This window comes from Ylistrum balloti, unplaced genomic scaffold, assembly GCF_031769215.1.
Source record: "Ylistrum balloti isolate Yb309-2 unplaced genomic scaffold, AGI_CSIRO_Ybal_v1 Utg370912, whole genome shotgun sequence".
NCBI classification, from domain to species: domain Eukaryota; kingdom Metazoa; phylum Mollusca; class Bivalvia; order Pectinida; family Pectinidae; genus Ylistrum; species Ylistrum balloti.
Genome location: NW_026782517.1, coordinates 300,751 through 315,262, shown reverse-complemented (window position 1 = coordinate 315,262; position 14,512 = coordinate 300,751). Strand labels below are relative to the sequence as shown.

General features: G+C 38.5%; 1 protein-coding gene across 2 annotated transcripts in view; it reads right to left on the bottom strand.

The window, feature by feature from the left end:
* LOC132559437 (voltage-dependent L-type calcium channel subunit beta-1-like) overlaps positions 1 to 14,512 on the bottom strand; it is a 91,966-nt gene that overhangs the window by 16,377 nt on the left and 61,077 nt on the right. For both annotated transcript variants that reach the window (XM_060224052.1, XM_060224055.1), the window contains 4 exons: positions 10,003 to 10,119; positions 6,840 to 6,962; positions 5,962 to 6,101; positions 366 to 466 (listed from right to left, as the gene is read on the bottom strand). In XM_060224052.1, the coding sequence (XP_060080035.1) occupies positions 366 to 466; positions 5,962 to 6,101; positions 6,840 to 6,962; positions 10,003 to 10,119 (481 nt within the window). The remainder of the gene's footprint in view (positions 1 to 365; positions 467 to 5,961; positions 6,102 to 6,839; positions 6,963 to 10,002; positions 10,120 to 14,512) is intronic.

The following is a 14,512-nucleotide window of genomic DNA, read 5'->3' as shown; positions in this document are numbered from 1 at the left end:
ATAACAAAGTACCCCCACCTTGTGTGTATTTACACCAGGATTTGTTCTATTCTATAAGTATAACAAAGTACCCCATCTTGTGTGTATTTACACCAGGACTTGTTCTATTCTATAAGTATAACAAAGTACCCCCACCTTGTGCGTATTGGTACATTATTAATATATACTTATATTTAGCAGGTGTGATTTAACTTTGTTTACAAGCTTTCGCTTTGGGAATCTTCCCTTTAGCCTAGTGGTAGAATGTCTTCTTACAAAGCCAAAGCTTTCATATTTGGTTAGTATATCTCCAATTAGATATTTCTGGACTACATTTCATAGGTTTTGAATAAGTTAACTGCTACAAAGTGTGACTTTGACCTTACCTGGTGTGGGAGGTGTGGAACCACGAGAATTAGACGAAGGGTTTGTACCTGTCCCGCCTGTTCCCAACAGGCTCTCTATATTGGAAGATGAGGGTGTTTTACTGTAAAATAAAGTCTTCACTTAATACACAATGGACACAGTTAAAAATATGGTTTGTATGCAAGGAGTCAAGTAAAATGTTGAAATTTCTGATAATATATGCGAGTTGAATAAAACATCGAAAGAATAATTATCTGACAATCCACATCTCTTTCTCTATAGTGAAAACTACACTGAACTAAAACGAGTAAATTTTCACTGAACTAAAACGAGTAAATTTTCCACTGAACTAAAACGAGTAAATTTTCCACTGAACTAAAACGAGTAAATTTTCACTTTAATGATATCATTGTGTTGTGTTACTAATTTTGAACACAAGGACATTCTAACAGTTGAACAAAAAGTGTAACTCCTTCTACAGATATAAAATCAAAGTCTGTGACAAAGTGAAAATTACTACAAGCTTCCCTTTCTTCATCTCCTATTTTTTTCTATGACTGAATAGTGAACAACTTGGCAACCATGTAAAAAACTGTTTAAAGCCTTATAATTCAAAAAAAAAAAAAAAAATCAAATGTCATTGCACTATTGAAATGGAAAATGGCAAAGTTCCAACACAACTCAGAAGCTTGGTGAGATTGTTGGAAATGTTCCAGGTACTAGAACATAACTCGCCATCTTAGAATTCACACCCAAAACTCATCACTATTACTGAGCCCAGCTGATATCTTTCTTTGAACAACTGTTGCTTAAAATTGGAAACCTTTGAGAGTTGGATCTAGGTAAATCTTTAATGCAGCAGAATATGAGAAGAATCGTTGGACTTTTAGAGAATCACCCTTATTTAAAGGAGGTAAAGAGTGACCCCAACTCTACAAAAGAGGTACTAAAGTAGGATTGTGAGATTGGAAACTCTGGTCCTACAGTAAATATTGACTGGCATCGAGGACTGGTTCAACATAACATTATGCGATAGCTGTTGTACATAAAAGATTGCTGATTCTGGACCTAAAGTACTAAGACAGGTAGACCTTAGGACTGGTCCATTACAACATTACGTAACAGCTGTAGTACACAGGAGATTGCTGTGGCCCTGGACTGGTCCAACTCAACATTACGTAACAGCTGTAGTACACAGGAGATTGCTGTGGCCCTGGACTGGTCCAACACAACATTACGTAACAGCTGTAGTACACAGGAGATTGCTGTGGCCCTGGACTGGTCTAAAACAACATTACGTAACAGCTGTAGTACACAGGAGATTGCTGTGGCCCTAGACTGGTCCAACTCAACATTACGTAACAGCTGTAGTACACAGGAGATTGCTGTGGCCCTGGACTGGTCCAACACAACATTACGTAACAGCTGTAGTACACAGGAGATTGCTGTGGCCCTGGACTGGTCTAAAACAACATTACGTAACAGCTGTAGTACACAGGAGATTGCTGTGGCCCTGGACTGGTCCAACACAACATTACGTAACAGCTGTAGTACACAGGAGATTGCTGTGGCCCTGGACTGGTCCAACACAACATTACGCAACAGCTGTAGTACACAGGAGATTGCTGTGGCCCTGGACTGGTCCAACACAACATTACGTAACAGCTGTAGTACACAGGAGATTGCTGTGGCCCTGGACTGGTCCAACACAACATTACGTAACAGCTGTAGTACACAGGAGATTGCTGTGGCCCTGGACTGGTCCAACACAACATTACGTAACAGCTGTAGTACACAGGAGATTGCTGACTCCCACAGCCTGACTTCATGTCCACCCCCATTGCTTAGCCTTTATTGGGCATGATATAGAAACTTAATTTCCTTTGTGTCCCCGTCAACTGGCAGTGACGCAAACAGCCGAGTAATTGGCCACAAATAGCTTGTACTGACACCTCCCCACACCGCATTCTACAGCTCGCCTATATAAGGCATCAACTTATAACCACTTAGCACTTGCCAGGCTAAAAGCGGCTACAGTGACGATCAAGTCCTACTACTTTGGAAGTTTTAGTATATGTATTCATCAATAATAATAGCCTTATGCCAGCATATGAGATTTCCATATTGTGAAATTTGCAGGTTAATTTGACATAAACCCAGGATTTTTTATGGTGACCTCTTACCGTTATGGAATATGTCCATCCCGTTTTAGAAGGGTAAAAGTTTTACGACTACATATATGACGCCTTACTGAAACACTGACACAGTTGTATACTGACATACATCAAGATAATCTCAGAAATATCATCTCCCTAGTGAAACTGATGTGTGAGATTAATAACTATTTTGCTAGAATTTAGCTTTCCTGTGACAGCAAGGGTCATGTAAGGACAGATTATCTTAGATATACCTAAAACACAATCTTTCACTCAAGGCATGTACTCCAAACTAAAAATATCTCCTTTTTTGTATAAAAAAAATCTTTTCGTGATGCAAATGAAGAGATGCTTATTTATCTTATTAATAATCTGATTATTACATGACAAAAAGAAGACTAAACTTAAGAACAGTGAGATTTATTTTTAACTCTTTGTTTCTGTACTGCATTCAAATTTCTGTTATGATATCTGCTTTGAAATACAGTGCAATCGCTCATAACTTGACAGGACGTATGAATGTTCATGTATTCACTGTGTCACTCACAAGTAATTTATTTTTCTTTTCATAACTTTTCATAAATTTTGTTATCAGTGTAAACAACCTGACATAATCCAGCCAATTTCAGAGTATTTTGTTGTCAGTGTGAACAACCTGGCATAATCCAGTCAATTTCAAAGTATTTTGTAGTCAGTGTGAACAACCTGGCATAATCCAGCCCATTTCAGAGTATTTTGTTGTCAGTGTAAACAACCTGCCATAATCCAGCCAATTTCAGAGTATAATCCAGCCAATTTCAGAGTATTTTGTTGTCAGTGTAAACAACCTGGCATAATCCAGCCAATTTCAGAGTATAATCCAGCCAATTTCAGAGTATTTTGTTGTCAGTGTGAACAACCTGACATAATCCAGCCAATTTCAGAGTATTTTGTTGTCAGTGTGAACAACCTGACATAATCCAGCCAATTTCAGAGTATTTTGTTGTCAGTGTGAACAACCTGACATAATCCAGCCAATTTCAGAGTATTTTGTTGTCAGTGTAAACAACCTGGCATAATCCAGCCAATTTCAGAGTATTTTGTTGTCAGTGTAAACAACCTGGCATAATCCAGTTTATTTCAACGTATTTTGTTGTTTTCATAAATGAATATGCTTGAAAAACATAAAAACATGAAGATTATCATCATTATACTATGACTAATACATTTTTTCTATTACAGAAACTTTCCATCAACCAATTCCTATATATGACTATATATGCCTAACTGGCAAGTCAATGCACAAAAATATTTCATAATGTCACAAAGGAAAGAAGACACATTTACCATGATATATAAAGATGTTATAAAGGATATGGGTGCACTTATTTGTCTCAAGACATCATGAATACAAGAAGAGTTCAAAGGGCCTGATTGGTTACAAAAATTCCAGTCTTATGTCAATTGACAATGAGATATCCTACCTTAAGGAAATGACAATATAAGAATCAACACTGGTATTTATAGACATTTGAAATTTGTATGAACTTGCAAATGATGATAAACAGTTTAAGAATATGCAGCAATGATTCTCCTGAAAATTCCCCAAAACCTTGCCAGCAGCTTCATTTTAGAACAGCCAAATTCATCCCAGAGACATTTTGATTGATAGAACACTAATCTAGTTCGAGATATACAACAAAACATTTGCAGTGGAATCTGCTATTTTTTTTCTGTTATATTAAACATAAACCATCCAGTCTCAGGCAGCAAAGGGCTCACTCAATGTAACAAATAACAGATTGTATCTGGTTTGCCTCAGGTTTAACGTCTAAGAAACAACTGAGGTCACAGAGGACAGGCGTCAGAGAGGACTACACCAGAGACAAACACACAAGTAAAGAGAGTGGTGGGTTCATGGGTGGACAGACAGGTTGGAGTTGGGTACTGGTGGGTTCATGAGTGGACAGACAGGTTGGAGTTGGGTAGTGGTGGGTTCATGGGTGGACAGACAGGTTGGAGTTGGGTAGTGGTGGGTTCATGGGTGGACAGACAGGTTGGAGTTGGGTAGTGGTGGGTTCATGGGTGGACAGACAGGTTGGAGTTGGGTACTGGTGGGTTCATGGGTGGACAGACAGGTTGGAGTTGGGTACTGGTGGGTTCATGGGTGGACAGACAGGTTGGAGTTGGGTAGTGGTGGGTTCATGGGTGAACAGACAGGGTGGAGTTGGGTACTGGTGGGTTCATGGGTGGACAGACAGGTTGGAGTTGGGTACTGGTGGGTTCATGGGTGGACAGACAGGTTGGAGTTGGGTACTGGTGGGTTCATGGGTAGACAGACAGGTTGGAGTTGGGTACTGGTGGGTTCATGGGTAGACAGACAGGTTGGAGTTGGGTAGTGGTGGGTTCATGGGTGGACAGACAGGGTGAAGTTGGGTAGTGTTGGGTTCATGGGTGGACAGACAGGTTGGAGTTGGGTAGTGGTGGGTTCATGGGTGGACAGACAGGGTGGAGTTGGGTAGTGGTGGGTTCATGGGTGGACAGACAGGTTGGAGTTGGGTACTGGTGGGTTCATGGGTGGACAGACAGGGTGAAGTTGGGTAGTGGTGGGTTCATGGGTGGACAGACAGGGTGAAGTTGGGTAGTGGTGGGTTCATGGGTGAACAGACAGGGTGGAGTTGGGTAGTGGTGGGTTCATGGGTGGACAGACAGGGTGGAGTTGGGTAGTGTTGGGTTCATGGGTAGACAGACAGGGAGGAGTTGGGTAGTGGTGGGTTCATGGGTGGACAGACAGGGTGGAGTTGGGTAGTGTTGGGTTCATGGGTAGACAGACAGGGTGAAGTTGGGTAGTGGTGGGCTCATGGGTGGACAGACAGGGTGAAGTTGGGTAGTGGTGGGTTCATGGGTGAACAGACAGGGTGGAGTTGGGTAGTGGTGGGTTCATGGGTGGACAGACAGGGTGGAGTTGGGTAGTGTTGGGTTCATGGGTAGACAGACAGGGTGAAGTTGGGTAGTGGTGGGTTCATAGGTGGACAGACAGGGTGGTCTTGGGTACTGGTGGGTGCACAGGTAGACAGACAGGGTGGAGTTGGGTAGTGGTGGGTTCATAGGTGAACAGACAGGGTGGAGTTGGGTGGTGGTGGGTGCACAGGTAGACAGACAGGGTGGAGATGGGGGTGGTGGTAGGTCAGCAATTGTAATTAATAGTATTTATGGGATGCATGGTCACAGATAAGTGGGAAAGTAGAAGCATGATAAGGTCACACTAGGAATCTTTTATCTATATAGATGTACCTGCCAAAACTCCAAATTCAAACACCATTTTCCAACATGCTACAGAGGTGGATAACAAAGTCATTCAAAAAGATTCTGGATTATATCTTAACACTTTTCTAGTTTTATACAAGGTTTTATTTATATAAACTGATTTACTGGGAGAAAAACACAAGACATGCTGTATAAATGATGGAGCACTACTTACTTGGAGTAGACCTTGGTGGGCCGACCTCCACTACTACTGGGCTGGACCTTGAGGTTTTCCAGCTTGGCAGGGCTGGGTATAAAACCCACATCACAGCCTTCCAACACCTGTCTTCCTATCCACCACTCATTGTTGAATTTCTACATAAACAACATTATTAACATCATCAAGATGATACAAAATAAACCATTTCAAACAGGTAAAATACCTGTCAAAACAAAACAATAAAATTATTTCCAGACAAACAGAAGGTCACAGCCCTCTAACAGGAATAGAGCTTTTTCATAAATTACAGTGATCACAAACTAATGATGAGACGATAATCGTTTGTAATGTTTCATAATCAATCATTGGTACCTCAATATTTTCTTGCGTTTCAGCAAAAACCAAATTTTTTAATGTACATAATACACATGCCATTTGCCAACAAAATTCATTCTTAAAATGCAAATTCAAGGTAAGGCATTGATGTTACAACAAATGGAAATACTATTGCAACGGAGAATGCATTCACTTTATGAATGTTGAACAAAGGTCAGCCAATTATGTAAGGGATTAAGTACATCAAAGAGGCTATCCAATTTCAACCAATAATCAATGTTGGATTTTAAACAATTTCCCATCTCTATCATTAGTTTTTTCACCAGACTGTTGTTTCCTCTAGCTACGTATTAATTTATTCCATCTTACAAAACAGCCCAAAACTAAATACCTCAAAAATTACAAATTTTGCCTTGTATCAGAGACTTGAATGTTGAGATCTCCACTTATAAATCTTTCATTTTGTCTCAAACATTATCATATGCATACATTTCGTAAAGAAAAATTACTTCAAAATGTCCTACATTGTTATTACTAGTCATCTAATAATGACTTACCTCTTTTATGTGGAGAAAATCTTTGACACCGAAAGACACTGCATGCCCATGGGCTGGGCACTCCATGTCCTGTGAACCCTCGTAAGCCACATTGGTACGAACTGCAAAGGCCACTGGTTTGGACTATTTATAGAGCAAGAAGAATACTAGAGAGTGATGGTATCATCTACATATTATATATATATATCTTTATACAGAGCTAGAATCAACATTCATATATATAGCAGTATATAGAGAGAATACATGGCCGGTGTCTTAAAACATAAGCTGTACTTTGGCAAGGGTGAAGAAAGACAAACATTGCGAATCTCTCGCGAGCCACTTTTGTCTTACTGACTCTTGTCTTTCTGACATGCCAAAGTCTCGCCACTTTTGTCTTTCTGTCCAAAGCCAAAATGTTGCTTACATCTTAAGACACTTCTCCTGCAACACTTAATGAAAATTCAGACTATCACCAGTTTGTTAGGTCTTTTCAATGTTTGTTTCATGGCTATCTGATGTTACGCTGAATCGTGCCTGATGACACACATAACAACAATTACTCCGCAGGGAAAGAAATTTCTATGCTTCAGTGGATATAAAAAAAAAAAAATTGAATTTCCCTTACTAAACCTGTTTGTTACAACAAATCAAACAGCTTATTCAAACAGTTGCTCATGTCTTTAAATGAAATATCAAAGTAAACCAGAAAATAATTCTGTAGAATTAATGCAAGTATATAAATACAGGCGTTTTCTGTCACTGCTGGATACAGCTAAAATGACAGCGTCAGTGGCAGGAAAAATAGTGACATGGCTATATGTGTTACATTTGTGGAAAACATGAAGTCTGTTATATGGAGTAGTCCTATTACAATAAATACAGTGGTAGTATAGATCAGGCCCCAGTTGTTGCAAGTGTAGTTATGGTTAACCAATGGTTAGTAAAAACATTCAAATATGAATTAAACAAAGTCAAGAACATTTTTATCATTTCACAGCTCTAGATTTGCTAAGATAAGTCAAATCAATATATTTTGAGCATTAGGTTTGCCTTTATTGCTCTTGTATTTTCTGAAACAACTATTTCATTTTTTCACTTATCAGTGGGTTATCTCAAACTGACCAGTAATTGAGGCCAGTATGCTTCAGAAGAGTATATGGTATTTATAATACTGCAAGAAAGTAGCCAATTATTTCCACAAACATAGAAACATTGAAAGAAACAGAGCCTGTCGGAATTCTCCAGAGAATTTAGAGAAAGAAACAAGAGCCTGTTGGAATTCTCCAGAGAATTTAGAGAAAGAAACAGAGCCTGTCAGAGTTCTCCAGAGAATTTAGAGAAAGAAACAGAGCCTGTCAGAATTCTCCAGAGAATTTAGAGAGAAAGAAACAAGAGCCTGTCAGAATTCTCCAGAGAATTTACAGAAAGAAACAGAGCCTGTCAGAGTTCTCCAGAGAATTTAGAGAGAAAGAAACAGAGCCTGTTGGAATTCTTCAGAGAATTTAGAGAAAGAAACAAGAGCCTGTTGGAATTCTCCAGAGAATTTAGAGAAAGAAACAGAGCCTATTGCAATTCTCCAAATAATTCAGACATAAAATAGACCCTGTCAGAAATTTTCATGGAATTCTGGGAAATGAAACAGACTTAAAGCCATTATGAATATGAGAATATATGACTTTCACATCAAATTTTCAGAATACCTAGATCTCAACACTGTACAGAAACTGTCAGTATCTGCCCAAGCCAGACCTTTGCCTGTCTCACCAATGAGAGAATGTGGGTATTGACTGGTGACAGTAATTGTAGGTAAAAATCTTGAAAGCTGGGGAACTATATTCCCACAGCAGAGTCACTAAGTAGCAAAGAGGACATGAAGCCAACATGTCTGCTTCTTATGGTTTTTGGCACCACGCCAAATGGAAAACTAACAAAGATGTTAATCAAATATCATATGCCAATGATTACCTGTAGCCATGACAATATGGTCTTACAAATTTACATAAAATTTAATGTAGTAAAAGCCATGGAAATGAATGCTAGCTGTTGTCTGGTGAGGTCTGACCCAGGGAGTTTGTCCTCTATATATACAAAAACATACCCTTCTTTTAAGTTGAATTCTTGTTTTCTGACCACTTGTCTATTAAGATAAAATTATACTACATCATTGCCAGTAACACAAATACTGAATGTGCAAAGGGAGGTAAGATGGAAGGATACAGATAGGTACTGAATGGTACAGAGGTAAGATGAAGGATACCGATAGGTACTGAATGGTACAGAGGTAAGATGAAAGGATACCGATGGGTACTGAATGGTACTGGGGTAAGATGAAGGATACAGAGAGGTACTGAATGGTACAGAGGTAAGATGGAAGGATACTGATAGGTACTGAATGGTACTGGGGTAAGATGGAAGGATACAGATAGGTACTAAATGGTACACAGGTAAGATGGAAGGATAACGATAGGTACTGAATGGTACAGAGATAAGATGGAAGGATACAGATAGGTAGTGAATGGTACTGGGGTAAGATGGAAGGATACAGATTGGTACTGAATGGTACACAGGTAAGATGGAAGGATATCGATAGGTACTGAAAGGTACAGAGGTAAGATAGAAGGATACTGATAGGTAGTGAATGGTACTGGGGTAAGATGGAAGGATACCGAAAGGTACTGAATGGTACTGGGGTAAGATGGAAGGATACAGATAGGTAGTGAATGGTACAGAGATAAGATGGAAGGATACCGAAAGGTACTGAATGGTGCTGGGGTAAGATGGAAGGATACCGATAGGTACTGAATGGTACAGAGGTAAGATGGGGGATACAGATAGGTAGTGAATGGTACAGAGATAAGATGGAAGGATACAGATAGGTAGTGAATGGTACTGGGGTAAGATGGAAGGATACTGATAGGTAGTGAATGGTACAGAGGTAAGATGGAAGGATACAGATAGGTAGTGAATGGTACAGAGGTAAGATGGAAGGATACAGATAGGTAGTGAATGGTACAGAGGTAAGATGGAAGGATACAGATAGGTAGTGAATGGTACAGAGATAAGATGGAAGGATACCGAAAGGTACTGAATGGTACTGGGGTAAGATGAACGATACTAATAGATACTAAAATGCACAAAGAGGTAAAGAGATTGGTACTAAATGATACATGGGATGACTTACCCGTGCCTTTTGCAGCTGATCCAATGCCTGCCGCACCGTCTCCCGCCGCAGGGCTTCTCGTTCCTCGTCTAGAGAAATGTCGGAGGAAGGCTGACTTATATTGGAGTCTCCTGATCCCTGTAACAGAAAGGTCAAGGTCAGAGGCAAGTAACATCATCATCATCACCATATTATCATCATCATCATCATCATCATTATCGAGATGATTTCTCTCTGACATACATTTCTGAATTCTGAGGTCTCCTATGAAAGGTCACTGGTAGTCTGTCAGATCAAATGTCAAGACATTGGTCACCAGTATATATCCTCATTAATTCTTTTGATAGATCAGAAGATGATTAAGTTTGTAAATCACCTTTGGTTTCCATGTACAACTTATTCCAGATCTAGCAGGCCCTTTTAAAAAGTTAAAACATGTTTACTTATAAAGCAGTCAACATATTATCTTTATAATGTTGCACTCTGCCTTTTTTCAAAGTTCACATGTGTCAGCTGTGTTATGGAAGGTGCTGGGCTATATTAACACAACAGATTAATTTTAATGTGTATTAGCAGACTTTCAGTTGTATTTAGCAAGAACTTCCAATAAACTGTACAGAACAGTTTCATACAATTCTAAAAATTAAGTCCATGTATAAATCAAATATATCAGCAAACCAGTTTAGTTAAAACATTTAATGCAGATTATATTATGTATCCTTAGCAATTTAACAGGACTGCTGGAGTTATTTAAAGTCTGTTGAAGAGACTAACATATATTATCCTGTCGAGAGTGATGGTAGATGTGAAACATACATTTCTCATCAATCATATGATACAGGAACAGTGCGAAAATGTACAGTATTGCATGTGTAGGTAAACTACACATCTACAAGAAGCGAAATTTAATTTTCGTGCCAAGATTCCAACTAACAAACACATCTAGTAAAATTTGCTTTCACCATGGGAACACCTGGATAAAGCTTATTCTATTTCCAAAATTAAAACTGAAATTACTGCCAAAAAATTTGGCTAAGAAATTGTTGAGAATCCCTTTCCTAGTATATTTTTGCTTTCACCATCAAGTTAATAATCAATTGGTTTTAAATTATCAACTATACATATCCTTTTCAATTTTTAGAATATGACTTTTTGACCATACTGTGAAATCATTAATTTTTGTGGGGTTCATATATTTGTTCATTTTGTTGGTACTCTTCGTCAAATCCATATGTTTGCGAATTGCTGAAATTAGTATAAGCAGATTAATTGAGAAATATTTATCTATAAAATCAAGTGTCCGCAAAATAGCTATTTTTTGTATAAAAAGCATAAAAATTAAGCATCACAAAAACATGTGATTTTACAGTATATAAAATACAGAATATCCGACTGTATGAGCTGGATTACTTTTTTACCTTCTATTGCCATAGAGATAATGCTAAATACTGTGAACACAGGGACCATTCTAGGACAAGATTTATAGACTATGCTAACAATGAAGATCTTGAATTTCTTAGAATATACTATATATGTAGATATATGTAGAAAAGCTTAAAATTCTCAGAAAACATTAATTATGTTATTGACCAAGAATTATCCCTGAAACAAAAATTGGAGACAAAATTAATCATGATTTCTGAAATTTAATAAGCATTATACTGATTGTATCTTTTATTTTCCCGATACATGAAAAGACTGAAAAAAGAGGTTTGACACATTCACAAGGAATGTGAACACAGCCCGCTCACATAAATGTTGAGAACATAGTGCTTAACAACACAGAGATCTTAGTGCTAAGTTTTGAGACATATATGAGGTGAGGGAAAGTTCAAAGGACAAGTTTTACAAGATACCTTCATATCACAGACAGGTTACAGCTTTCATCATTTTCTTTTCCAGACACAAACATTGATAAAAACTGCCACAATCTGTCACAGTAAATCCCACCAAAAACATGATAAATGAATCCATTATAATTGTTGTGAGAAGTGAACATGTGTCACAGAATTAAATTTCCGACATGATGCCAGTGTGTACAAGCTCCATGTTGAGGTTTTTACACCTGTCAAGACAGTACAAGTTCTTCTCTACAGTAGAGTAGTGACTGCTGGTCAAGCCTCAGATAATCAATGACCAGTCCAGTTTACTAGTATAGACCTGAATAATATACTATGTCACCACCTGCTCACAATCTCAGGCAGATGTACCAGATCCATGGCCAACCTCCCTCGACTACCATCACCTGTAAAACTGTAGAAGACCTAAGACCTCAGAAGTGGTCAGATCTTTGTATCACTGAGATATATATATAGAACTATGGCCTTGACTTTCACTGCGCTTTACACGGTGTGCATCAGAAGCTAATAAAGCAAATGTATATAATATTAATTAAATCCCACACACTGGTTATACTGTATAACAATCTGCCACTGGGCAGAAGTACAGCAAGCATATACATTAACAGGATACTACAAGGATTCCTCAACAGAGTTATCATAAAACAAGTCTATGTTTAACAAGATATTTCATGTATACCCATCACATAACAAAACACAGTCAAAGCAGCGAGTATTGGTGCCTGCTTATCCAATCAAAACCAGTCATGAATGATGTAGACTGGTGTGTATGATTCAGAAAGCTGCAAACAGTATCGTTATCTCTAAAAAGCCAATCCTGTATGTCACTGACAATGTTACTGTGCGTAAAAAACCAAATTTTGAATTCCATTGTGCAATAAGAATTAATCATCTAGTACACCATTTGATGATTCTACCACAAGATATGGAACCTGACACTCTTCAATTGTCCGAGAACTGTCTGTTGCTATGGTATTTGTAGGAATTACTAGGTACACACATATTGTGTTAAAAAAGTATAAAACTGACAAAGAGGGGACACTTCAAAACGTTTATCAAACTGATATCATCAAATCACACACCAATCAAAGACAGCTTAAACTAAACTTACATCAAAGACAGTAAACAAAACTCGCAACACAGACAGCTTAACTCACATCACTGACATCTTAAACAAAATTCACATCAGAGACAGTAAACCAAATTCACATCACAGCTTAAACCAAATTCAAATCACAGCTGAAACCAAATTCACATCAGAGACAGCTTAAACCAAACTCACCTCACAGCTTAAACCAAATTCACATCAGAGACAGCTTAAACCAAACTCATATCACAGCTTAAACCAAACTCACATCACAGCTTAAACCAAACTCACATCACAGCTTAAACCAAATTCACATCAGAGACAGCTTAAACCAAACTCATATCACAGCTTAAACCAAACTCACATCACAGCTTAAACCAAACTCACATCACAGCTTAAACCAAACTCACATCAGAGACAGCTTAAACCAAACTCATATCACAGCTTAAACCAAACTCACATCACAGCTTAAACCAAACTCACATCACAGCTTAAACCAAACTCACATCAGAGACAGCTTAAACCAAACTCATATCACAGCTTAAACCAAACTCACATCACAGCTGAAACCAAACTCACATAACAGCTTAAACCAAACTCACCTCACACCTTAAACCAAACTCACATCACAGCTTAAACCAAACTCACATCACAGCTTAAATCAAATTCACGTCACTGCTTAAACCAAACTCACATCACAGCTTAAACCAAACTCACATCACAGCTGAAACCAAACTCACATCACAGCTTAAACCAAACTCACATCACAGCTGAAACCAAACTCACATCACAGCTGAAACCAAACTCACCTTACAGTCAGCTTAACCCAGATTTGAATCAGTGACAGGTTAAACCAAACTCACATCACAGCTTAAACCAAACTCACATCACAGCTTCACCTCACAGCTTAAACCAAACTCACATCACAGCTTCACCTCACAGCTTAAACCAAACTCACATCACAGCTTCACCCCACAGCTTAAACCAAACTCACATCACAGCTTAAACCAAACTCACATCACAGCTTAAACCAAACTCACATCACAGCTTAAACCAAACTCAACTCACAGCTCAAACCAAACTCACATCACAGCTGAAACCAAACTCACATAACAGCTTAAACCAAACTCACCTCACACCTTAAACCAAACTCACATCACAGCTTAAACCAAACTCACATCACAGCTTAAACCAAATTCACCTCACAGCTTAAACCAAATTCACGTCACAGCTTAAACCAAACTCACATCACAGCTTTAACCAAACTCACATCACAGCCTAAACCAAACTCACATCACAGCTTAAACCAAACTCACCTCACAGCTTCACCTCACAGCTTAAACCAAACTCACATCACAGCTGAAACCAAACTCACATCACAGCTTAAACCAAACTCACATCACAGCTTAAACCAAACTAACATCACAGCTTAAACCAAACTCACATCACAGCTTCACCTCACAGCTTAAATCAAACTCACCTCACAGCTTCACCTCACAGCTTAAACCAAACTCACATCACAGCTTAAACCAAACTCACATCACAGCTTAAACCAAATTCACATCACAGCTTAAACCAAATTCAC